The 25,953-nt window shown below is 45.6% G+C and overlaps 2 protein-coding genes across 2 annotated transcripts in view; both read left to right on the top strand.

Annotated features, from left to right (window-relative positions):
• Positions 1–10,800, top strand: part of LOC117396720 (hemicentin-1-like) — a 43,567-nt gene extending 32,767 nt beyond the window's left edge. The window contains exons 54-75 of the mRNA XM_059005473.1: positions 91–218; positions 444–600; positions 779–900; positions 1,135–1,299; positions 1,436–1,543; positions 1,633–1,767; positions 1,888–2,022; positions 2,499–2,669; positions 3,340–3,492; positions 4,096–4,233; positions 4,359–4,480; positions 4,976–5,204; positions 5,307–5,366; positions 6,150–6,269; positions 6,392–6,526; positions 6,647–6,766; positions 6,959–7,084; positions 7,564–7,692; positions 8,139–8,453; positions 8,624–8,743; positions 8,926–9,052; positions 9,507–10,800. Of these exons, the coding sequence (XP_058861456.1) occupies positions 91–218; positions 444–600; positions 779–900; positions 1,135–1,299; positions 1,436–1,543; positions 1,633–1,767; positions 1,888–2,022; positions 2,499–2,669; positions 3,340–3,492; positions 4,096–4,233; positions 4,359–4,480; positions 4,976–5,204; positions 5,307–5,366; positions 6,150–6,269; positions 6,392–6,526; positions 6,647–6,766; positions 6,959–7,084; positions 7,564–7,692; positions 8,139–8,453; positions 8,624–8,743; positions 8,926–9,052; positions 9,507–9,876 (3,385 nt within the window). The 3' untranslated portion in view covers positions 9,877–10,800. The remainder of the gene's footprint in view (positions 1–90; positions 219–443; positions 601–778; positions 901–1,134; positions 1,300–1,435; positions 1,544–1,632; positions 1,768–1,887; positions 2,023–2,498; positions 2,670–3,339; positions 3,493–4,095; positions 4,234–4,358; positions 4,481–4,975; positions 5,205–5,306; positions 5,367–6,149; positions 6,270–6,391; positions 6,527–6,646; positions 6,767–6,958; positions 7,085–7,563; positions 7,693–8,138; positions 8,454–8,623; positions 8,744–8,925; positions 9,053–9,506) is intronic.
• A 2,832-nt stretch (positions 10,801–13,632) lies between these two features.
• The window catches only part of LOC117396840 (argininosuccinate synthase-like), a 36,078-nt gene continuing 23,757 nt past the window's right edge, over positions 13,633–25,953 (top strand). The window contains exons 1-8 of the mRNA XM_034909054.2: positions 13,633–13,765; positions 15,349–15,461; positions 18,019–18,087; positions 18,735–18,923; positions 19,579–19,635; positions 21,007–21,081; positions 24,321–24,391; positions 25,290–25,320. Coding sequence (XP_034764945.1) covers positions 15,354–15,461; positions 18,019–18,087; positions 18,735–18,923; positions 19,579–19,635; positions 21,007–21,081; positions 24,321–24,391; positions 25,290–25,320 — 600 coding nt within the window. The 5' untranslated portion in view covers positions 13,633–13,765; positions 15,349–15,353. The remainder of the gene's footprint in view (positions 13,766–15,348; positions 15,462–18,018; positions 18,088–18,734; positions 18,924–19,578; positions 19,636–21,006; positions 21,082–24,320; positions 24,392–25,289; positions 25,321–25,953) is intronic.

The following is a 25,953-nucleotide window of genomic DNA, read 5'->3' as shown; positions in this document are numbered from 1 at the left end:
TAATAATAATGAACCCATAACTATATAGTTGAATGTGAATGTTTCCCAGCCCCTTTGGTTTAGGGTTTAAGGCTGTTGGTCTGTGCCCAGGTTTGAGTTCCTGTCCGATGGCTCTTTGCGAATCCGGGCAGCACAGATCTCAGACACAGGGAGATATCACTGCACAGCTTCCAACCCAGCCGGCTCAGACCATCGCGGGATTGATCTGGTGGTTCACGGTAAACAAAAAAGGAATCCTTTCAATTCAGTTCAATTCTATTCAGTGCAATTCAGTTCAATGTAATTCAATTCAGTGCTGTTTTATTGGCATAAACATGAAACAAGCTAAATATTACACATACACATACAGAGACCATGAATAATATACATTTGTGTGAACCTCAATAGTTAGAAACTCTGGACTTTCTTTTCTCCTTGTGCCTCTATCATCTCTCTCTGTCCAGTTGCCCCCTCGATCCATGCCGGGCCGGTCAATGTGACTGTGACGGCCAGCGTCCGGGCGTCCCTCAACTGTGAGACCACCGGCATCCCCCGACCCCAGATCACCTGGATGAAGAACGGGGTACCCCTGAACTTTGACCTCCAGTGGAGCGCGTACAGGTAACCCACTGGCAGGAGGAGTACAGTATAGTGTACATTACTATATGAATTCCATAGTAACCTGAGAAACCATTGTAATAGTAAAGAATAGGAAAACTGCAAAAGTACTGTGCAGATTTACTGTGGTTAACTTTTACAAGGGGTCAGTTTTATTGATCCTTTTTTTCCGCTTTCCCAGGCTTCTGTCCTCGGGCTCCCTGGTCATCACCTCTCCGACCAATCAGGACGCGGGTCAGTTTGAGTGCACGGCAACCAATGAGGCTGGAGAGGAGCGCAGGGTGATTGAGGTCACAGTCCAAGGTGAGGCTGGTTGTGCCTGATTTTCGCAGTTTGCTCATTGTAACACATTGAGTAACTGAATAAGTGAACCAATATTAAACGGGACAAACATTTTAAACTTTACCGCTGGATTGTCTGTTTACTGTGGTCTTCCATCGTTTGGCTTTCTTCTCTTTAGAGAGGATCTCGTTGAGAAGGTTGTTGTCGTCAATGTTGTCTCCATCATTCTGTCCTCCCTTCTCTCTCGGTCCGCAGTCCCTCCGTCCATCGCGGACGACTCTTCTGACGTCACGGTCACTGCGATGTCCCCCGCTGTCCTCTCCTGCCACGCCACTGGTCAGCCGGAGCCAGAGGTCAGCTGGACAAAGGGTGGAGCCAAGCTGGGCAACAGAGGGGGCAGCTACAGGGTCCTACCCACAGGTAACATGGGGGTGTTCAGTTAGTACAGCTAAGATTGGTCAAGGCTACTTTACATACCAAGGGCAGTGGCTTTACTGCAGTGTTTTCCCAATGAGTGTGACTGCACTAAACTGTTGATTCTTGCCCTCCTGGTCAGGAACTCTCGAAATCACTGCTGCTGTCCCGAGCCATGCTGGGAGATACACGTGCTTCGCTCGCAACGTGGCCGGCGTGGCTTATAAACACGTGACACTCGCCATCCAGGGTACGTCAGACCGCTGCAGGAATGTCTTCGTTTGTCCGTGATGAGCTGCACAACTCAGAAACCCCAATCACAGCGTGTGTCTCTTTCAGAGCCCCCAGTGGTGAGGCCGATGGCAGAGGCCGTGGAGGTGGTGTTGCATCATGGGATTGTTCTTCCCTGCGAGGTGGGGGGCTTCCCCCGGCCCTCCATCACCTGGCAACGAGAGGGCGTCCCAGTAGCAACAGGTGAGCGCACGGTGGCATTCTATTGGTTAAAGTGCTCGCTTTTATCCACGATGTATGTGCACTCGCTGTTAGGAATCGATGAATTGGTTACCGCTTGAATTATCTCTCTCTGTCTCACAGGATCCAGACTGACGGTACGCCCCAGTGGTGCCCTGCAGTTCTCCCGAGTGACAGCAGGGGACGCCGGTGTCTACCTGTGTGTGGCTCAGAACGAAGCGGGTACAGCGCTGGGCAAGACCCGGCTCATTGTGCAAGGTGAGAGGCAAACAGTGCCAACTGAGTAACGGCCAACTCACTACTGGAATCAGAGGTTCTCTGAATGGGGTGGTTACACTTTATCAAGAAGTGTTAGGAAATAAAATAGGCAGATCATGCATGTCATAGAGTCAATATATAAGGCGTGGGGTAGTTAGCTGGACGAGTTTGAAAAGGGAATGGTAGTGGGTGCTATCCTTTTAAGAAATATTTAAAATATGTAACCCAGTCACCTTGCAAATCTTGATGAGAAAGACAGATTGCTCTGCTAGATAAGGCTGCTTTACTCTCAGTACCTGTAAAACGTGAAGTGGATGTGAACGGAACGTGATGGAAAATGAAAAAGACCGCTCTGTTCTTAACAACGCATTGCTGTGTGCTGTTGCAGCGACTGCATGTTTTGGGGGGGGAAACAGACACCTTGCATGTCCCGTGGGTCTGCGACTGTAAAGTATTTGCCTGTTGAACTTCTGCAGTTCCTGGAGGTTATTCTAATTGGATGGAATGGAGCCCATGCAGTGTCACCTGTGGACAGGGAGTCCAGGAGCGAATCAGATTGTGCAACAATCCTGTGCCAGCCAATGGGGGCGGGCCGTGTGAGGGGCGGGACAGGGACTCAAGGAGCTGCCAGACTGCACGGTGCCCTGGTAAATGAAACACACACAAGCACAGCCGCTAACACACAACTCAGCTACTGGAGTCTGGAAGCCAGCAGGATCGAGTGTGAATTCTTTCGAACTTATAGCTTCTGAACACCTGGTTGGATTGGTCTGAAAATGTGTATACAGCTTCATAACCAACCGTTCCCACCAAACACACACCCACTGACTACCAGGAAATCTATGACCTTAATCAATGGCAAACACACATTGGCCTGATTTGATGCGATTTGAGTAAAGAAACTTCTAGCAACAGTACAATAACTCAACGATTACACGCTATCCTCAGAGCAACCACTGCTTTCACTTAGTCTTTAATTATTATTATTATTATTATTATTATTATTATTATTATTATTATTATTATTATTATTATTATGTCTGAAAATGGCTGCAGCTGTCTGGAGAGATGTTTATAAACCAGATTTCTACGAATCTCTACAAGGCAGGGGTTAGCAGAGGCTTGTTTTCTCTGCAAGTAACAACATCTCTCTTTTAAGTGATGCAATGTTTGATTACAATATGCGGTTGAATGCAGTGACCCATGATTCTGTTGAGCAGTAAGGAGCTGTCGGAGTTGCCCTCGCAGTAATCTCTGAGACTGGATGAGGCACTCTGGCATGCTCCCGACTGTCACTCCTCTCTCTGTTTGAATTAGACGCCGTTCCCCTGAGAGCGAGGGGCAGTCTGATCGGCATGATCAACGAGAGAGAGTTCGGGGTGGCGTTCCTCGAGGCCAACGTGACAGAGAGCGAGGAGGAGGGGAGTAGCACTGTGCGGGCGAGCATTGAGAACATCCCCTATACTGTAGGTGAGCATCGGGGCACTGAGAGCCCTCTCCCTCCCCCTGGACCTGGCCAGCGTTACCAAGCGACAGCCACATTTCCATCAGTACCCTACCAAATAAACCAACTCTGTAACAAAGAAAAGCATACTGTACGACCTAAACCTGCTCGTCTGAAGAGACCGTCTAAGAGTTTTATAATGTTTTCTTCAATTCATTGATGCCATAGCAACTCTGAAGCAGTAAAAAATGACTGTGCAAAACAACACAATCGTAATTTAAAAGTTAAACATTGATGTGTTTATTGTAGATATATATATATATATCTCAGTGTTAATCAAGACACAATTGGGACGAACTTAAAAGGCTAACTTGGCTGGTGGCTCTACCAAGATACGCAACCAGGAAGTTAAACAGAATATTATTTATTAAACATAATACGAAGTATTAAACACATAATCCATATCATGTTTTTTTGGTTTTTTTTAGCATAACCTAATAGATTACTCTGCTGTTATCTTGCTGAGCACACTGATCCAGTGAATACAAAAAAAAATATCTAGGTTAAAGTTAATACAATAGCAAAACCGTGGACGATTTAACAGTTTGAACCCTACCTGTGTGTATCAGGTCCCCTGATGCGAGTGCTGGTCACTGTGTTCGCCCCTATCTACTGGACCACAGCCTTTCAGACCGGTATGTCCCGAAACGGCTTCTCCCTGACCCAGGGGGTGTTCCGACAGGAGTCCCAGGTGGAGTTTGGGACAGGTGAGTCTCACCAGCAGCAGCGCATTGAGCTTGAGGAGCTGCGGCAGCTTTCTCTCAGAGTGCACAGAGTAGTAAATATATTGCAGTTTTATTTTATGAACTTGTGTATGTGTGTGTGCGTGCAGGCGAAGTCCTGCGGCTGACCCACGTGGCCCGAGGGCTGGACGCCGAGGGTGTGCTTCTGGTGGACATTGTCATCAACGGCTTCATCCCTAAAACCATGGCCGGAGCCCAGCTAGCCCTGCAGGTCAGTCCAGGGGTCGAACACTGACCCACTTAAACACTCACTGATAAAATTGTCACTGGTCCGTAATAATCTAACTATCAAAATGTTTGCCTGCTTTGTTGATGGGTCAATCCCTTTGAGACAGCAGAACAACAGCAACGAAACATAACCAAGACTTTGAAAAACAGTTCATGACCTCTCACTTCCTGTGCAACAGGTATTGGGACCCCACCTGAAACTTTAAACCCCTTTCTTCGCTGCACAGGGAGCGGTTTAGGTGGGTTCCTAAGAGGGGGAAATCTACAGGGTGGTGGCAGGATAAATATGGGCTTCTCCCAATTCAAAGTGAAAATAAAATCTGCAAAACTGAACTAAAATCCTTCTACAGGCAATTCTCTCATGGTGTAAGAGTGTCTTCTCATTTGGCTCTCCGCTTCGCCACACTCTTGTAAATAGGAGAGTCAGTCTTACCTCTTTATGCTGCTGCTAGTTTCTGGTTCCCATGTTCCCCTGCAGGACTTCAATGAGTCGTACATCCAGACCGGCGAGGGGCAGCTGTACGCCTGGTCCTCACAGCGCCTCCTAGTGGACGGGGCCCCTCTGACGCTGCGCTGTAACCACACCGTGGTGTTCGAGGGGGGGCGGGGACCCCTGCTGCAGCTCCTGAGAGTCCGCAGCTTCACAGGGAGCTACCGACACCGCAGCCAGGAGATGAGCTTCCAGTTCAGCACCTCCCTGCGCACCGGTCAGTTAGGGGTTAAACTAGGTTCTAACAAGAGCTGTAAATAATCTTCTCCATGTGTGTCCAGCAACACGCTAACTGATGCGAATCTCACTGTCTCCTCAGATGGCAGTGGAGATAGATGTCCTGAGGGCTTTGTCCTTGATTCAGCTTCCTACTGTGCAGGTAACGAAACTAAGCTCTGAACGTCTCTATTAGAGTTAGTAAGCAGCTGATAGCGCCACTGGGTGGCAGCGTGATGTAACTGAGGTGTCTTTAAATAGGGTTATTGCATTTAACAATTGCCTGTAGGGAAGTCAGGTCTTTTTAAAATCTATCTATCTATCTATCTGTCTGTCTGTCTGTCTGTCTGTCTGTCTGTCCGTCTGTCCAAGCCAGGCAGTGCAGAGTCTGCTCTCTCTATTGTTTGGGGGAAATAGGTTCTGTGTGCTTTTTCAGTTTTTCCTGCTACACAAACCACATGTTTTTAAGGGGGAGGAAGCATTTTGTGTAATGAATGTGAAAAACTGGTATTTATGAGTAATTTACAAAAGGGAGGTAAAGGGAGTAGCCCTCCTCTGATAGCTAGGGAGTTTTAGTTAGTGTCATTGTTTTATTATTTGGAGCTGGGAGTTTCCCGTATTTGTTCATTTTCACATTGAGTGTGCAATAAAAGCAACAAATGTCAAAAGATTCCTGGTGTCTCACCAGCATTAATCATAGCACTGCCCTCAGTACACCACTAGGGGCAAACTACTACACTATCTAAAGTACCAGTACCTATCTATCTGTCTGTCTATCTAAAGTATCTGTCTGTCTAATGATATGGATTATTCTATTCAAGTTGTGCAGACAGAGCTTTGAGAACCATCGTCTCTTTTTTAATGTCTTGGTTCGAAAGTGAAGATTTCATTAGGAGGGTGTCAGCACTCACTCGCCCCCTCCCTGTCTCTCCCTGTCTCTCCCTAGATGAGAATGAGTGTGCCCTGGAGTCCCCTTGCTCCCATTCCTGCCACAACTTCATGGGCAGCTTCTCCTGCGCCTGTCCCAGCGGCTTCACCCTCGCACCCGACACCAGCACCTGTCAAGGTAAGAGACGGGGGTCAGCAGCAGTTCAGTTGACCTTCATTTTCCGGTCTTTTTCTAATTGACCCCAGGTCGGGTGTGCACAATGTCGGAAGTGTCATGCTGGTGTTTCCTCTTCTCTACAGATATCGATGAGTGCTCCCAGGGCACACACATGTGCCACTACAACCAGCAGTGTGTGAACACTCCTGGGACCTACCGCTGCCTTGTTCAGTGCGGACCCGGGTTCAAACCCAATCCCCAGGGTAACGGCTGCGAAGGTATACGCGGGCTAACTCACTCAGCACTGATTCGCACTAAATGTCTGACCTGAGAAATGTGCTTCATCCCTGCTGTCTGGCCTGAGTTGATCTGACCTCCGACTCTGCGTTGTATTTCAGATCTTAACGAGTGCAAGGAGTCGATCGTCTCGCCCTGCCAGCAGCGATGTCTCAACACCGCGGGCTCCTTCCGCTGCGCCTGTGAGGTCGGGTACCGGCTGGCTGGCAAGCGCTGCGAGGGTCAGTACCCAGCCCAGCAGGGTTCAGCGAGCTGGGGGCAGATCACGGGGGCAGACCCCTGACTTCTGTAGATGCATTTTTGTAAATAACACATTTTAGTCCAATACAGGCACGGCAGGACTATAGGCTAGGTGGGATATTCTAGTACTGTAGAGGCTGGTAGATTAATACAGGACGCTTTGCTTCGTGCAGATATCAATGAGTGCACTATGAACGTGTGCCCAGCTCACCAGCAGTGCAGGAACACAGACGGGAGCTACCAGTGCATTGACAGCTGCCCAGCTGGGATGACTCAAGCTGGGAACGGAGCCTGCGTGGGTGAGCCTGGAGCTTCTGGGATTATTATGTTCATCGTGCATGTGTCTCACAGTGCAAACTTGTGCATGTAACAAAAAAATGGAACTATTATTCAGTATATGTATATTAAATCCTCAGAAGCTTACTGTATAATTTCCATAGAAATCATATGAGGTTTGTAGCACACTGCAGAACATTAAAATGACTGACTGCACATTTCAATATGAACAGCTACTATGGGAAATTAATATTTGTATTACAGACAGACTATATGCCCTAATAAACATGCAATATGAGTCAGCATCATCATACTTTCTATAGATTTTGGACAGGAAGGCGGTTCTGTTGCTTCAATCCAGGAGCTAACTTTCAACACTATCTCTCTGCTGTGGTCTCGCCAGTACAATTATCAGGCCATCTTCTCCGGTCCTTTCTCTCCAGTGCGGTAATCCCAGTAGCTCCTGTGTGTTTTGAATGGCAGCGTGGGATTTGTATTGCAGATGTGGACGAGTGCGAGGACGGCACCCACACGTGTCGCTACAGCCAGGTGTGTGAGAACACGATTGGAGGATACCGCTGCAGCTGCCCCCGGGGTTACAGGTCACAGGGCGTGGGGCGACCCTGTCTCGGTGAGCTCAGGTTCTTTCCCTGCTCCCTGTTAGTATTACTTTTAAAAACAAATCTATGTGCAGTTATTAAGGATTCCTTTGGTGTAGGAGTAATGTGTTACTTCTAGATTTACTTTTGCCAGTAAATTGGTAACTTAATGTAGGTTTAAAAAATAAAGTTCACGATGGATCACACAGTTGGAACAGGGTTAAAATAGGTTATACAATAAAGTGATCTGACTGCCTCTAATGTCACGCAACTGTACTTTCCTAAAGTAAGTAAAACTCAGATGTTCAGGAATAGAAACACTGTACATCTCTGCAATAGCAATGCTTCCAATGTTAAGAGCCGTGTTTAAGTTAACATCGTTGGTCTTCATGTCTTTTCCAGTAGCCAGGAGCCCTGTTTCTGCTTTCCAGTGTCGTGTTTGATTGAGTTCATAAGTGTGGTTTTCTCCTGCCTCCAGACATTGACGAGTGCCAGCAGGTGCCCAGGCCGTGTGCTTTCCAGTGCCGAAACGTGGCGGGCAGCTTCCGATGCCTGTGTCCCTCTGGCGCCGCCCTGCTGGGGGACGGGCGGTCCTGCGCCGGGCTGGAGAGGGCGCGGATCTCCCTCAACGCCACGGGCGTCCTGGCCAGGCTGCGGCCCCAGCTGGTCTCCTCACAGGGCGGGCCCTTCTTCACCAGAGTCCCCATCCAGCCCCCCGACGGCCTGGCCCCCGCCCAGGGAGGCAGGACGGCCTGCCCGCGGGGCTACGCGCACAGGGGGGGCTCCTGCATCGGTAGGTTTGGCTGTCTGCTCTCCTTGTCCTGTTGCTCTCAGCCAAAGCACAAGGGTCTATAAGATGGGGATTAAAGATCTAGATTTAGTAGGGAAGCTGGTTCACCGGTAGGGTTTGATGGGTCCTCCAATCACTTACTAAGCCAGTGCCACTGTTTGGTTCGTTCATAGATGTGGATGAATGTTTGCAGAGGAAGCCGTGCCAACACGACTGCAGAAACACGCAGGGCAGCTACCAGTGCACATGCCCGTCGGGATACCAGCTTCTACCCAACGGCAGGAACTGCAAAGGTAAGACAGCCAGCCTCCTGGTACTGCATGCATGAATAGTACAGGTCGGTAACTAGAAGCCATCAGCAAACTGGTTTCCTAAGGGGGTATCGGCCGGCTAATACACCTCCAATAATCGATGGGTTGAGAACGCTGGCCTCTGTGATAACGGCATCCTGCAACCCTTGCCTTTCTCTTCACAGATGTGGACGAGTGTGTGGAACAGGGGGTGACCTGCGCCCCCAGCCAGATGTGCTTCAACACCCGCGGGGGTCACCAGTGCCTGGATACGCCCTGCCCGGCCAGCTACCAGCGAGGAGTGAGCCCAGGGTAAGGGCTGCTTCACTACGATAAGAAGCTTGCTCTCAAGTACACTAAAGAAAGCACTAGATGAAACTTGGCTGGTTATAGTCGGCTATAATTTTACTCACGTTAAGGAGCTGAGAGCAAGCACAGAGATGGGAATACGACTCTGTACATACTGTGGCAGTTTTAGCTATTACTGGCTTTACTATTGAATCCATTTAACTGATTTGAGCTGTTAACTGAGCAGCATGCTGTATACTATGCAATATAGCCCTCCATCGCTAAAATGGATCCAAATAAAAATTCTATTCTATTTTCTATTCTTCCAGAACGTCAAAACGCTCAATCAGAAACTCATCTTATAGAAAGTCACAGTTCTAGTATTTTATTCCTAGCAGATCTAAGCAGAGACCGGTATTTAGAGACTGCCACTGTCTGATCTCCTGTCCTTGACTCTCTCTTGTATCTCTGGTTACAGGTCCTGTATCAGGAGCTGTTCCCTGGACTGCAGCCATGGCGGCCCCCTCTCCCTGCAGTACAAGCTGCTGACCCTCCCCCTGGGCATCCCGGCCAATCACAACGTGATCCGCCTCTCTGCGTTCTCCGACTCGGGCGTGCTGCAGGAGCACACGGTGTTCCGCGTGCTGGAGCAGGCAGGGGAGGTGGGGGGGCAGCTGTTCGGAATCCGCGAGGAGGGGGGCCGCGGGATTATCTACACCCTCCGGGCCCTGCAGCACGGGGGGCTGGCCCAGCTCCGGGTGCAGGCCACCACGCACACCCCCGAGGGGCAGGTCAAGTACCAGAGCGTCTTCATCATTTACATCGCCATCTCGCACTACCCCTTCTGAGCCAGGCATTGACCGGGCAGGAGCTGACCACAGCCATGTCTAATCACACAGCAGGCAGGTACAGCCAAATACAGCTGTGCAGAGGTGGCTAAAATCAATATTAGGATAAATAAGACTCCTACTGCATAGCAGCTTCACCCATTCCAGGTTTTGAGCTTGATTAGCCACAGTGTATAGGTAACAGGCTGAGGCGTGTCTTATTAAACTCAGGTAGTAGAAACCAGGAATGGATTTCGCTGCTAGTAAAACCAGGAATGGATTTCACTGCTATGCAATGGGAGTCTTCTTTCCATCCCTGTTATTAAATGGAATTTTGTCATTGGACAGTGGCCAGTGTGCTCTGAGTTTTATAATATCACTTTCACTGCTTCTCTTTAAAGTGCAATGTGATTTTTCTACCCGTCTCCCGACACTGCAGGAGTGTTGAATCAATTCATGAATGTTTTTTTTTATCTTTTAATACATACGTTTTGTACTCTAGTAACAATATTTTGTAATTTCTCTAATGAGTGCGACTCATTTAAGTTTTCTGTTTTATAATTGTGATTCCGACAAAAGAAAATGTATTTATATTTTTGCATTTGTTTTTTGTTTTTTTTCTTTTTGACAGTGTTTTTTTGCCAAGTTGTTTAAACTTCAAATTCTTTAAGGGCTATAAACCAGCTGACGTTTAAGAGTTGAAACTTGAGAAACCACAATGCCCACTGTAAGAGTGCAAAACATCCCATATGGAAAATATATGTTATATGTGTGATCTGTTTATACTGCATGTAAAAGAATATATCTTGAATATATTTTCTCTCCATTTTGGATGTTGGATGTAGTTGGACATTTTAAGTTTCTATTGGAAATGTTCTACACAGACTGAAAAACCACTGGAATTTGTCACAAAAAAAAATTAAAACCTGTAAGATCTAGACCCAGCTTGAAAGTTTGTAATGAAATAGTCTTTTGTATCAATGTTTTTAAATGATTTAAAACTTATTTAAACAATGAAAAACATGCCTCATTGTTTTAAAAAAAATAAACGATGATATTTGTTGAAAATCCCCATCACACAGAGGTAGGACACATAGAGAATGGCAGATGTTTCTAAAAATGTGTCCAGCCCCTTCATATTCCTGTCTCCCCCCTGCCTTTCTACTGGGGAGATGAATTGGATCTGAAGTACCAGGAATATAGATTTCCCAGACCAGGGTGCAAGGATCAGAACACAGGAGGAGACGAGTCCCTCCAATTTGGTAGTTTTCCTCTGAACTGTAATTCCATGGCTTGTAATTCCATGGCTTGTTTAACTGAGTAACGTTGAAACTATCTAAAACGTTCTGTAATTACATTTGTTTCATACTTGACTTTCGCTTGGGCATTTTAATATTGTGTGTCCTCTAAACTGAGGTCTTTGACTGAAAGAAAATGAAGGGGGGGGGGGGGGGGGGGGTGCAATCACGGTCCAATCACTGTCCTGGGGGGCTGTTCCACTCCAGGTTTAACAGGTAAAAGTATATCATAAACTATTGCAGGGTTTGGATGGAGGCTTAATGAGTTAAACAATTTAGAACAAGGTTGGAACAGAGACCAGGAGTGGAAGGGACACATCTGACCACTTAATGAAAGTGTAGAATCATCAGTCAGGCAGGTTTTAATGACCTCACCCTGATTGCTAGCTTGTTCTGTTAGTTCCCACCTAACCTACAATCCCAAAGGGTAGATTGTGATGATTACTGTGGCTAGGAAAACCTGCGATTCCAGTAAACACTCTACTTCCTGGTGCGCATCATAGGGACCACGACAGACGGCTTGAAACAAGGAAAAGGGTTTGCAGTAAAACCAGTTACTTTGACCTCAGGTGTGTCTGAACAGGTGTGATGTGTAAGGTGTGCTCTCTGTCCCTCTTTCCTTGTGGTTTATTCTGGAAAGAACGGCATTGTTTTATGAGCAGTCACTAGGAGCAGTGATGACTGGAATATTTTTTCTTGCCAAATAAACCAAACCTCGTTTAATAATAGATATAAAAAAAGCATTGCTCATGTTTCGTTGCAACAACATTCCCACAATATGCCTTAGAAGATTGCTGTAGGTTACTAACGCTACTCTGTATTGCTAAGAGATACTTAATTCAGGCAACATCCTATTCATTTATTTATATATATATATATATATATATATATATATATATATATATATATATATATATATATATATATATATATATATATATAAAGCAAAGTAAAACTGCAAAAATATCGTGGTGAACTTTTATACAAGGGTTTCATTGTAGTTCCAAGTATTTGGCCAGTTCCAGCAGTCCTGCAGTTGTGTTGTTGCAATAAGGAAACTACCATTAATTCCCTTCTTCAGTTTCCAGTATGTCGACATGCCGTGCAAAGCAATGACTTTTATTAACAATGTTCCATTACAACCAAGGGAGGGGGGGGGGGGGGGTTCTTCAGTTTTCTTTTTCATTTTAAATTGCCAGTGTTTCCTCTTTCATTTCTAAACAGCGTGTGGGTGTGAATGCAAGGTTTCTTTGAAATCAAACCGGTCGGCTCTACACCCTGCCAGTACAAGCGCCAGCGCAATGCTTTCCTGTGCTTTTACAATAGTAAACTTTTCTAAGGGATACCTCGCTCGGATAAACCACACCTGTTTTTAGAGCATATTACAGCCCCAGGGAATCGACCACTTATTTTAAGGGGTAACCGCTAACAAACCTGTAATTGCAGTGTATGGTTTAAAACATATTGCATCACCCGTGGCTTATTCAATCGAGGTATTCCTTGTGAAAGTTTATCATGGTAAACGCGTAGCAAAAGTGTAACACATTGAAAGCTAAAGCAAAGACCACAGAGGTTTGGAAAATGACATTTAAAAACATAAATTTGCATTGAACAGTGTTTGGATAATTTGTCAAATAAAAAGGTACCTCAACCCCACAAAGACTTTGCATCGCAAACGTATTTGGGAGGCGCTGCATTGCTTGGCTTCTCCAGTCTCTTGGCCAGGCTGTGTGGATTACTTGGACCTGCCTGTCTCAGCTCACTCAGTCCTATAATATGTGGATGAAGTTCTCTGTTTGGATTCCCTTGCCTTCTTTTAATATTGCTGTATTATACAAGTTTATACTTATATCTGTGGGCTTTAATCCTCATATAATTCATATAGTAATCATGTGATGATCACATATGTTATGATATCATAGACACATTCAAAATTCAAGAATGAAAATATAATCTTCCTCCAAACATATTGTTGCTTTCTTGGTGAAAAAAAACCCTTATATTTTGGGTTATATTTTGCAATTTTCTAATAAAATCCGTTTTGAAGTACTGTACATGTTTTCGATGGAAGCCATGCAAAGCCAGGGCTGCGGCACCATAGTTATGGCAACCCCTGTTTACTGTACTTAATATTTGTGTCTAAAGAAATTAATTGGGGGGGAAGTCCGTCTCCTAAGCTGTTCATTAGCTCTGACCTTAGCTCTGGTATTGTAAATGAATATTTTCAGGTCACATTTGTGATTTGAATGTGTTACTGGAACAAGTCAAAACACCTACTAAACACCTCTTCTGTAATCTCCGCTCGTATCGGTTTATAGGGAATGAAGCGCCTTGCCCAGGCAGTATGACCGGTCTGTATGCTTTACCCTTGGAGTTTCAATGGGCGTGGGAGATCTAATCCTTCTACATCTATTCATGGAAAATACAGTAGAACCAAACCCGGACTGAGGTTCACGCCCCCTTCGTACGTATTCCATGGTAGCCCCGCCCACGCCGGTGAGCAGGTAATATATAGACAGACCAACCCGCACAGTTTGACATTAAGAAGGCTGTGTTATCACACTGGGCTCGATTCGTGATTGAAAACCCACCAAGTCTTGAATTATAAGAAGGTAAGCAGTTAAATAACTATTCTTGTAATTGCTGTATTCATTTTGGACGCACCCACCAGCACAGTGCACTGTGTTGGCGTAGCAGTATATGCTAGCAAGACAGAAGGCGGTAAAATGCAATTCTATATTCTGTATTACGAAATGAACACGACACCGGTTGATAATATTGCAATGTACTGTACATTACCAGCCGTGCTAGCTTCCATGGCAACGCATTCATTAGCCTAGTACCTGTGCAAATCCGCCTCCATAATCCGAGGCAATGTAACCGAATTCCAAACAGCTGCAATCGCATTGGGTAATGCTAAGCAGTGCGTGTAAATCAAGTTCACGTTATGATTGAGGATGCACGTTCATGCAACATGTCATTTGAAGAACAGAAATGATAACGCATACACTGCTGCGCGGCGGTACATACAGCATGACACGTCTGGTGTGCACGCTCTCTGTTGCAATGTGCTACTTGTATAGCAAAAAAAAAAAAAAAAAAAAAAACGACTTCCAAATGAAGAAGTTACTGCCTTGGGTTTTACCGGCAGCTGATTCTTGAAATCCATTCCCTTTCTTTAAATTCTAGGGACAATAAAATATAAATATTCCTTTCTTCGGCCCTGATATTAATCCATTAAGTGCCATGGTCCTCATCTGTGTTTTTTTTTTTTTTTTTTTTTTTAAACTGGCATCTACCTGTTATTTGAATTTTCTCCTTAACTTCATTGTTCTGATGCTGTAACTTAATCTAATTTTGATAACTGCAAAAGTTGCGTCTAAATGTAATGTATCATTACATAAATACAGCCAGTTCATGTTCTCTACTGGTTCTAGTCAAATATAAAGGATTTTTTTTTTTTTGTAATATCAATAAAATAAATGTGATTACATATAGATTTGTATTAAACTTATTAAATACGCAAACTTCGACCTGTGATGAACAGTAAGATTGATAGTTAAATATGGATTTCGATATATTGCATATACAGGCTTTCCTGGGCTATATGTTTGAAACCAGCTGGATTTTTTTTTTTTTTTTTTTTTTTTTTTTTTGGGCATGTAATTGGCACCTGCTTTCAAAAGGCTTCTCCGCAATAGCAGAATCTCCCCAGGCAATACTGCTGGCATGTTACAGTGTACTCTAGAGACACAGGCACACAGCCTTGCTATTAAAACCCGAAGCACAAACGCTTCTGTTGCACATGCATCTGTAATCACGCACTTTGCTGTCTTCCAGGTCATTGAATTGTTCTTCATCCAAATCGACGTGTCTGCTTATACTTTGGGATTTCTTGCAGATAGCTGGTCACTCAGTTATATAGTTGTACATCTGTAACTGTAAGCAAGCGATACTTTAAATGCTGTGAGGCAGCGCGGTGATTTGTGACACCGCTGTCTGAAACCACGGAAAAATCTGTTCCTGCAGAGTTAACTAATAATCCGTCCCCTGGGTTGAACTTCTGAAGGGCTGGCATTGTGCAAGCTTCTCGGTGAGCCAGAAAATCAACAGAGTGGAAAGAGACGGTCAGGACATGCTGCCCTCCTTTTCCCTGCATGCTTCCCTGTAACTCAGCCCGCTGTTCCCCTTGCAGGTACCATGTCCCAGTCTAAAGGCACAGTGGTTTTGGCTTACAGCGGCGGGCTGGATACGTCCTGCATCCTGGTGTGGCTCAAAGAGCAAGGCTATGATGTCATCGCCTACCTGGTAAGCAATGCAGTTTCAACATGGATAGAAGTAGATTTTTTTTTTTTTTTTTTTTTTTTTGGTAGTCTCCTGATATTGCTACTGTCATGCATTATTGAATTCGCAGGTAAAAACGGTCAAGCTGACAAATGTTTTGACCAACTGAATGCAGTGCTTTTCTGTATTTTTAAAAAGGAAGGCTTAAAAAAACAATCCTTTTCCTCTGTAGGTACTGAAATATCTTTTACAGCAGGTATCCTGTTGCATAGCTGTTTCACTTTACTACCAGCTTGATGAGCCACAGTGTGTAGGTCAGGTGTGTCTGATTAAACTCATGATGAACTCAAGGAGGTGTGCCGTTGAATAAAGGGAATGGTTTTTAAGGCTTTGCTAAGCTAGCAGTACACCAGGAGCAGGCTGTGCTGGTGAGCTGGCTGGCATTCAGCCTTCCTGTGTGGCGTTGTTTAATAACGGCTGTCAGTTAATGGGCAACGGGCGTGTGATTCCCTGGTGCCACTGATCTGAATGATTCATTAAGGCTGTTATCCGCTGTCGGAGGGTACAGCCCTCATGGCATAGGTGCAGAAAGGCGGACCGATGTCAAACTGCACTTGAACCCGTGAAACGTTTTCGAGACCACTGTGCCACAACCCTAACCCTGATGTGTGTGTGCGTTTGCGTGTGTGTGTGTCAGTGTGTGTGTGCGTGTGTGTGTTGGAATTAAGAACTGATTTAAGCTCAGTAATACCGCCCTTGTCTCCGAGGCTGTCAGCTGCGATGACTTTATTCTCTGCCCTTTGTCTGCGCTGTCATTTCTCATGCATCATCTGTGTGATTTATAAAGCCTGGTCACATGTAATTGAATCAACCCTTCACATTCCTGCCTGGTACCTGTCATATCCAATCAGCCAGTGAGCTTGCACTGTTTATAAAACAGTGCACCACAAAGCCTTAAAGCAACAGGGTGTGAGCAGCACTGGATTAGCTTCAGAGCCTCTGCTTTTCTGTGAATGAAACGCATCGGGATGGGGGCAGTGGCAGTTGGTTTGTACAGGAGGACTGCAATATCCGGTTCTGGAAAGGGAATCTCTGCAATTACACCAGTTTAGTTAGTTCACTGTTCAGCAGCAGGATTCCTTCCTCATTCTACACCCCCTCCCCTCCCTCCCTCCAGATTTGTGAAGATAAAATGCCAGCCTATCTCACTTAGAGCTTAATTTCATATGTTTAAAGAATGCCTTTTTTAAATTCTAATGCTATACTGTAGAGCAAAATGCTGTTCTATATTCATGAAGCTGTCTCAGACTGTTGGCTTATGACTCATTCTTTTTAATGACTTGTGAGTTCAACATATGTCAGTCGGCCCCAGCGGTTCAGACTCAGCCCTGCTAAATGATGGAATTAATGTCCTGTTATGGAGCTGATGCCAGTACTCCTTTGAAAGCCATTCCCTGGGTCTTCAGAGTTACCTACCCGCATAATCAGCTTTGATTTAGTGCAGAGTTAAGCACTCCTGTCAGTAGAGACAACCTAATGAAGTCTTCTGATGCGCAGTCACAGAATCTCATTAGCGTCTGGGGGCGCCGGTCTTTGGGCGCTGACTGAAAAGCTAGTTGAGAATAAAAAAATCTCTCTGAATTTCCCTGATGGCATTAATGTGGCGTGCCTTTCTTTGAGAAGGGAGCTTGTGAAGGACTGTAGATTGTAGATTTGGTTAGATAGAACCTAGGACTTGATTTATGTTAAATAAAAATCTCTGTCTCTCTCTCTGTCTCTCTCTCTCTCTCTGTCTGTCTCTCTCTGTGTCGCAATCATTAACCATGTTCTGTGGAAGCGGCATTTCTTCAGACCGGACACATTCCACACAGTAAACTGCTCGTTCTGTAGACTTTTCTACAGCCCGTTTCAGAGCTGACGATTACTAGCATTTTGGAGGAAGTTGTGCAATGCTTTAGCATCACGTTGTCTATTAGCAGTTTATCTGAAATGCTTCATTTACTGGCCAAGCATTTCCTCAGCTTGGTTTCGTTATTGCATTAGAATCTTCTTGGCAAAGTCTCCAGTAGGAGTTTAATGTCCCCTCCCCTCTGTGGCCAGTTGTAGCACCTGCTCTTTCTTTAATAGGGATTTTAGCATTGCGTACTGCCACCCGGTGCCCATGCATTGCAATTGCAGCTCTCCGCACCTCCCTGTTAACACAGCCTTCTGGAATTGTACAACCAATGCAATAGACTCACTAAAGCACCCACACTGCCCCCCTGGAACGCTTCCAAACAGTCTGAATGCGAGCTGGCTCTCTGCCACCTATAGCAGGGGAGGGGAGGGCATGTACTATAACTCGCTGCCTCCCTGCCAGCTTTTCTAAGGCTTGCTTGATGGGAATTTTACATTCGGATTTGAGATTGTCTTTAGGAGAGTGCAGGTTCCTGTATCGTAACTAATCAGAAAACGTCATGTCCGATCAGCCCCTAAGCAATCTGGGAGGGCTGGGTCAGACCGTCCTGGGGGTTCTGATTTGGCCGCAGCCCCCCACCCCCCCCAATATCTTACTTTTTTTTTTTTTTTATCAATCCAACAGGCAAACATCGGACAGGATGAGGATTTCCAAGCGGCTCGCAAGAAGGCTGAGTCCCTCGGGGCTAAAAAGGTACAGAGCCTACCCCGGGCTCTCGTGTTATAAATGTGTTTAATAAGAGCTGCCTTCGGGGAAGGCAGAGGAGAGCAAACCAGGCAGACACAGAGGGCTTTACATTCTGAACACTGCCTCGAATGCACTTTCACTCAAACTTCTTCAATCTTGGTATACAGCGGTCTTGGCTGTTCTTTAAAGTCTGTGAGCCACTTTAGAGTTCTGCTCTGTTTTGGGAGTTTGCTGTCCGATCAGAGGTGACTTTTTTTTTTTTTTTTGTGGTGTATTATGCATCTGTAAAAATACGTTTTCCTGCTCACTGTTCCAGATTTATCTTGTGTCCGGAGTACAGACATACCGTTCTACAAAATTTCTCATATAAAAGCATAGCAAAGTGTAATAAAGCACAGTGAAAGCATGGTAAAGCATAGGTACACTTTGTAAAGAATAACAGGGTATGGCAAAGCTAAAGCATGTTAAAACAAACATGGCCAGGGTAAGCTATGGTAAATGCATAGTATAACCATGAGAAAAGCATGAGGGAACTGCAAAAATGCCGTGGGTAACTTTTATAAGGGTAATGTGTTTCAAAGCCTGTTTGACAGGAGTTTGCAGTAAGGATTAATTGAATGAAGTGACGGTGATGATGGTGACGCTCTCCCCAGGTCTTCATCGAGGACCTGTGCAAGGAGTTTGTGGAGGAGTTCATCTGGCCCTCGGTCCAGGCCAACGCGATATACGAGAACCGCTACCTGCTGGGCACCTCCATCGCCCGGCCCTGCATCGCCCGCAGGCAGGTGGAGATCGCCAAGAGGGAGGGGGCGCAGTACGTCTCCCACGGAGCCACCGGGAAGGTAAGAGCAGCCCCACGTGGACGTGGCACGCTGTCGTGAACGAGCTTCGGGAGGACGTTACAGCATCCCGTTCTGGAGCTGTGTAAATAGATTGACAGCTTCCCCTTCTGCTGCGTTCACATCCCTCCACCTACCCCAGCTCCACCCTCGCAGCTCCGAACAACGACACTGTTAAACTGTGCAAGATTTTTTCCCCCTCTGTGTATGTCTGTATACCGTTTGCAATTAACTGTAGATTTCCATTCACTGTGCTTTAATCCTGAAATATTTATTGGAATGCGCAGTTTCTCCACTAGGGGGAGGCACAGCACACAGTATTCACCCAGCAAGTCCTTGTGTTTCACATACAGGGATATTAGATACTTTTCAAGAAGCATTCTAAGTAGATGACTACAATATTAATGTGTAGAAGACTACATGTGTGCAACTGTGCATACAGACTAGACTATGAATCAATACTGTAGATGTATAGTTACTACAGTATAAACGCTAAGGTCAGCTTTTATGCATGCAGATTTCTGATACTGCTTAAACACAAGGTTTGCAGGTCTGTAAAGAGGAGCTACAGTCCTGCTGCTGCTGTCGTGAAGCACAGACGCGCTCTTGCACGTTTTAGAGTGGGCTTGCTAACCGCTCCCTCAATGTGTCTTTGCAGGGTAACGATCAGATCCGTTTTGAGCTGACCTGCTATGCGCTGTACCCAGAAGTGAAGGTAAGAGACTCCCACACACAAAGGTGCGTGAAACCTTGCTGTGGCTTTCAGCATTGCCAGGCTTCGTGCCGCACAGGAGCGGCCGAGCTGTAGCAGCACTAAAAGTATTCACAGATCGAGAGCCTGCAAATGAGCAGTTCAGTTCACACAGCCTGATTTCAGAGGGCAGCAGTGTGGAGTAGTGGTTAGGGCTCTGGACTCTTGACCGGAGGGTTGTGGGTTCAATCCCCAGTGGGGGACACTGCAGTTGTACCCTTGGGCAAGGTACTTTACCTAGATTGCTCCAGTAAAAACCCAACTGTATAAATGGGTAATTGTATGTAAAATAATGTGATATCTGTATAATGTGAAATAATGTATAATGTGATATCTTGTAACAATTGTAAGTCGCCCTGGATAAGGGCGTCTGCTAAGAAATAAATAATAAATAAATAATAAATATAAACAGGGTGTTCATGGTGGAGGCCAAGCTGTTTGTAGCTTGCCATTAACAGTAAGAATATATATTCTTCTAGACTAGACTGGATATTGGTTATGGATCCTGAGACAAAATAGTTCCAGTACGTCAAATCTCCCCTGTTTCAGCATCCTGACCCCTAATGCCCTACATCAGTGATTCATCAGTAATAAATTGAAGTTTGGGACTGGAGCATGTGGGTTGCTTCTGTGTTTCAGCAGCAGCTTGCAGGGTCTCAGGTTACTGAGCAGGTAATTTGACCCTCTTTTTGGGGATTAGTCTGAATCAAGGCTGCTAATCCCCCTCCTTATCTCTTTATTCTCTAAATAATTAAGAGGATGATAAAGGGGGCTCGCCTTCCCCTGGACAATACCTACTCCCGTAAACCTGTGATTTCATAGGACACTTTAACAGCATCTGTGAAGTAGGAAGTTTTTTTTTGTATGCAGTATATTGTTTTAATACGTCAAGATACAAGATGAAGGGCTGGATGCCCCCCTCCCTGCGAGTAGATCCAAGGATTGGGAAAGTTAAACAGAAGTTTTATTGCATGAAATGAGGGTTCTAGAACTGCAGTACCTCTGAATGGCCACACGCTGGCACTCGTTGCTCTTCGAGATATTGAAGTGCAGGAGTCTTAACTTCCCGTCTGACAACGCGTTCTCAAGGCTACAGATCGCCGTGGATGGAGTGTGCAAGGAAACTAAAGGGTGTGTGTATCTGTGTGTGAAGGGGCGCACACCGTTTGGCAGCTTTACCATGATCATAAGCCACAATAATGAGGCCGCTAGTTCTTAGCAGTAATTAATTACTTAATCTCCGGTTCATGGCGTAATCCTGACCTTCATGAACAACTGGATGGGTGTGGCCGGGTTACGAGATTTCACAGAAAATGCTTCTCCTCTTAATTGTAGATCATCGCTCCGTGGAGGATGCCTGAGTTCTACACGCGGTTCCAGGGCAGGAACGACTTGATGGAATACGCACAGGTACGTTCCCCAAACCACTGCATCATTCCAGTTCAGATGCATCCCTATTCCGATTGAAGCATTCACCCTTTCATGCATGAAATGTTTCTTTTTTCCATTGCTTTTATATGGTGAATGAAATGGCATCTGGCTCCTATGAGGTAATATGACATGCATTTGAATCTTCCCTATGGCCCCACATAAAGACTAGAAGAGTTTTATTTATCCATCCCCCTATGAGGTCACCATGCATGAACGGGTGAAACACCTTTTTATTTAATTGTATTGAACCTTGTATTGAATGCTAATAAAACCAAGGAGCTATATTTAAAACCTGTAATGATTTGAAAGCTGTCCAAGACCTGGTCTAGCCCAGGCTTCAGTCATAGTTGCTTTCCTTCTATTACGTTCTGTTCAAGGCTGCTCTTATGGTGCTGTAACCTAGTGGCTGAAGTTCTGGTTTTTTCCACTAGGGGGCACTCGCGCTGTTTCGTAAACCTGTAACGTGCAAATAAACAGGAAACCAATATAAAATTATCCAAAATACAGACTCAAAGTCTCCACTTGGGCATACTCCTAAGAAAATGAGTGAACCTTTAATATACAAAGGATTAAACGCATGAAATGTGGAGTCCACTGATACAGTTTATCTAACGCCCTTTTATTAAATGAAATTCCTAAATTTACAGGTAAATATCCGAGGTGATATTTAGGAGACGGGTGAGTGTGCAGTATTCTGTTTTAAAACCGTGATTAAAAAAAACATAACTAACATCTTTAGTTAATAAAATAAATAATAATAAAAAAGTAAAAAAATGATTTTTTTGGTAAACTAAAAATAATGGGTCTCCTAGAGTGTTCTGTTCGAGATTGGATTGTGAGTTTGTGTATTCATTCAGATAAACCCCAGATTGATCACATTACAGCACAAGATCAACACACTTGGTCGCCCATTACTCTTCAGTGAAATGGGATAATTATCAGGGTTTGTAGTCTGGTCTGGCCCTCTGTAGCTCCTGACTGGCCTATCCTAGGCTGTGCTGTGTGTGGATGAGGGTAGGGGGTGTGGGGGTTGGAGGGGGGGGTCGTTCATTCTGTGTCTCCAAATTGGTTCCAAGTGGACGGATCCTTTTTATCCACATCTCTCTCGCTCTCTCTCTCGCTCTCTCTTTCAAATGACTGTATTGCGTTCAGGGATTATGCGTGTTCATTTAAGATGTGTTGCAATCACGTGACCCCCTGCTGGGGCAATGAACGAACCGACCCCCCCCCCCCCCCCCCCCCGCCAACGCAATCTGTCATGAAGGCGTCATCCTCATTTTGTAAATTATTCCAAACTGATGAGCCAGAAATGCGTTTTTGAGAGAAGGGAGGGTTCTGTTTCTGTCCAGGTCTAGAATGTTGGGCACTCTAGGTTCTGCTGTCGTGTTTAAACTAGGGGAGTCCCGACACACACAGGTGTCACGATGCGATACGTAATCACGATGCGCAGGTCGCGATCCGCTATGTATCGCGATACACGTGACGCACCTTCCCCTTCTGTTACATTCAGGGCTCAAATCTATTCTGTTTACTTCAAATCGTCACGAGCACATTTTGTTTCAGAGAAGACAAACTCGCCCGGTAAAGTTACCAAACCAGATCTCAACACTGAAGACTCTTAACCCAGGAACTTGGAAACGGTCTTAAGTGGTTTCTGATTAGTTTTAGAATTGTAATGGAGACGGCTTTGGCAGCACTGTAGAATATTAATGAAGAGAACAAAAAAAACACATGGCAGTAATCGGAAGCTCTGTTTTAAATGCACAGAGAAATACACGTTTTGCTGCAAACATTTCCACAAGTGATTTGGCATTTCTGCAAATGCTTTTTGCAAATGGGTTTCTCTTAATGTCAGCTGTCCTCCCCATTGTTTTGCTGCTTGCCACACAGACCCCCAGTGGACTGATAACTTTTTTTCTTTTAAATTGCCGTGTAATTACTTGCTGTTTGCTGTAAGGGCAGGCCTGTTAAACCGGTCTTGTCCACACAGTTTGAGTACTGTAGCAGTGATTTATAACAGGAGACACTGAAAGCAATGGAAACACTCATGCACTGGAAAATGAGTGTGTAATTGGAATGTAAACGGAATGCTCCTGTCTGTCTGTCTGCCACCCATAGTCCAATACTGCATCCCTGAGTCGCAGGCAACGCGTTTAACAGGCTGTTGCCCTCCATGGCTGTCATACCGGCTCCTGTAACAATACCCTCTATTAAACGATGGACCTGTGGCGTGTGTCATTCGCATGGAAACTGATCAATGCATGTTTTATTATGGGTCTAAAACTGTAGACTTAACTGTTAGCAGGACAGCATGGATTCAGGTGCAGAGTAAAGAAAAGACGAATTCACCTTCACTTCGTTAATTTATAATGCAGTTCATTACTCAAGCAACTTCAACTACAATGTAGTGCAACGACTCTCTTTTTCTCTAGATTCGTTTAAAAAAAAAAAAAAAAAAACAAAGCCCTCCGTTTAGCAAAAACGCTTCGATTCAAAGTAGCTAAAGTCTGATCATCCTTTTGCCATTTATTAATCTGTGTATTTAAGTTCCGTGCTTCATTTCCCTGACCTGCGTTACAAATGCATTTGGCATCAGAACTTGAACGAGGCATCGAGCCTTGTTGAGACACACTCGCAAGGTGTGTTATCAATGCAGCCTTGTGTTGGGTGTATTAAATGCAGTTGAAAAAACACTGAAAGGTTGTCCCAGTGAGACTGTTACAAGTCCCGCACCTACCTCCACCCCCGCCCCATCCATCTCCCTCTTTCATCTCCCTTCAGCCAGCGTCTTAGCGGCAGGCTGCTCCCTCTTGAGTTTGAGCCCTGGGGGGGCGTAGGAGAGAGAATCGCTCTCCAAAGGAAACATATTAGCCTGTAAACAAATAGTTTAGAAATCGTCCCACTCCAGGAGACAATAGGCACTGTGAAAGCGGAGCAGGGTGGGGGACCGTTGATCAGCGGGCCCGTAGCGTTTCCTTATTCTCCCAGCAGGACCCTAAGGGGGATGCGGCTCGCTGCCCTCTGCGTGCCATTACCCCCATGCCCCTCCAGAACCAAGCAAGGTTATTTATCAGAGGTGGCGTGAGATCAGGGGTTAGGGCTGTGTGTGCATAGTGTTGCATGCGTTTAAAATTTAGCGCTCCTGAAAAGCAGGCGGTTTTGTCCAGGCTGTAAACGCACGTGATCTAACCTTAATTCTTCCTCTTCTCCCTTCACAGAAACATGGCATCCCTGTGCCAGTCACCCCCAAATCACCCTGGAGTATGGATGCCAACTTGATGCACATCAGGTAAGAGCACCCCTGTCTCTGCATGCCCCCCCTGAGCGGATACCCCAGGCGTGTGCCCATTCTTCAGCTGTCTCAATATCGGAAGCTATGATAAAGCAATGCAATAACCACTTCAGGACCCCTGGTGGTGATGGCAGTCCTGCACTGTGCCGCATCAGCATTGACTTTAACCACCTTGCATTATAATCTGATGCTGGATTTGGTTGCTGTGAAGGAGCGGAGTTAACCTGCATTCAGTTCCATTCAAACTTCCTGCAGGTATAATAAAGCACCTGAATGGAATTGAACTGGCGAGCAGCAAGTAGGAGCCTCTGTATCCCAGGGCTGCTCCAGCACCTCCACCCAAAGTCCTGGGTGGATGGTCTTTTTGATAAGCAAGGAATGGGCTGAATGGCTGTGCTTTTCACAGCCTCATTCTGCCGAGCAGGAAGGGCAGCCGGTGTCACGCCGGCAGGCAGACTCACACTGCAGCCTTTCTTCCGCGCTCAACAAAGAGAGGATTGATTAGTGCAGCCGTGATTCAAAGCCAGTCTTCTGGCATTGTTCTGATTGTAGTTGTGTTAGAATACAGTACAGTAAGTGAACTGACTGATAACTTGGGGCTCGATGGTTTTGTAGCTGTTCTGTAAATCCAAGCGGAACGGTGCTCGCTCTAAAGACTGGATTTTGTGATCTTGTGTTGGCAAGCAGTAGCGTGCCGGTACATTTCACAGCCTGATGGCATTTGAAGAGAGCTGCGCACAGTGTACTAAAGTCCTAGAGTCCCGTGTTGGCTTGAGTAAGAAATCAGAGTGCTTTCACAGGCTCTGAACAGCACTGATCTTTGCTTAAGATAACTTTTTAGATCGATTTGTTCAGACTAACTTTTTTTTTTTTTTTCTTCCTTTTTTCCTTGCAGCTATGAATCTGGGATACTGGAGAATCCTAAGGTAGCGTTTTTCTCTTTGACATCCTCTCCCTCTAACTTGCCCTCCCTCGCTGCCTGCAAAACTGCCCTAGAGAACTTCAAATACTGTAGTGTGTCTGCCTTGTTATTTCTATACCAGCGTAAAATATATGAGACCATCCAAAGGAGGTCAGGGGTTGAGGCTCAGGCCGGCTCGTCCCCTGTGAAGCTACCCCTCCCCCTGTAAGGGTGTGCAGCCGGGCAGGGCTTCATGGCACAGGCCTGGGAAGAATCACGCTCGCACAAACGCAGGCTTGTCTGACATGTACAGCACAGATCATTTCCAATTTCACGGGAGCGCCATGAAAAAGGCTGAACCAGCCTCAGCTGATACAGTGTGTGTCTCCCTCTTAAGGGCTTTTGTTTAAACACTGCCTCAGGGATCGACGTGGGAGGGACAGATTTCAGCGTGACGCCGCGCACTAAAAAATGTCACCAGCAAACTACAAAGGGTCGACTAGACAGATGAGACACGACGAGATGTTAGGGATTCAGAAACTTACTGCCAGACTTTTCCAATGCTGTGTCTATCCTGACCTCCCAGCTCCCATGTCCTGCATTGTTGTGTTTTAACTACGCTTAGTCAAGCAGTTAAAGGATGAACTTTGAAGACAGT

This window comes from Acipenser ruthenus, chromosome 31 (genome assembly GCF_902713425.1).
Source record: "Acipenser ruthenus chromosome 31, fAciRut3.2 maternal haplotype, whole genome shotgun sequence".
Classification (NCBI taxonomy): Eukaryota; Metazoa; Chordata; class Actinopteri; order Acipenseriformes; family Acipenseridae; genus Acipenser; species Acipenser ruthenus.
Note: the sequence above shows the minus strand (reverse complement) of the source record. Positions and strands in the feature narration are given on the sequence as shown.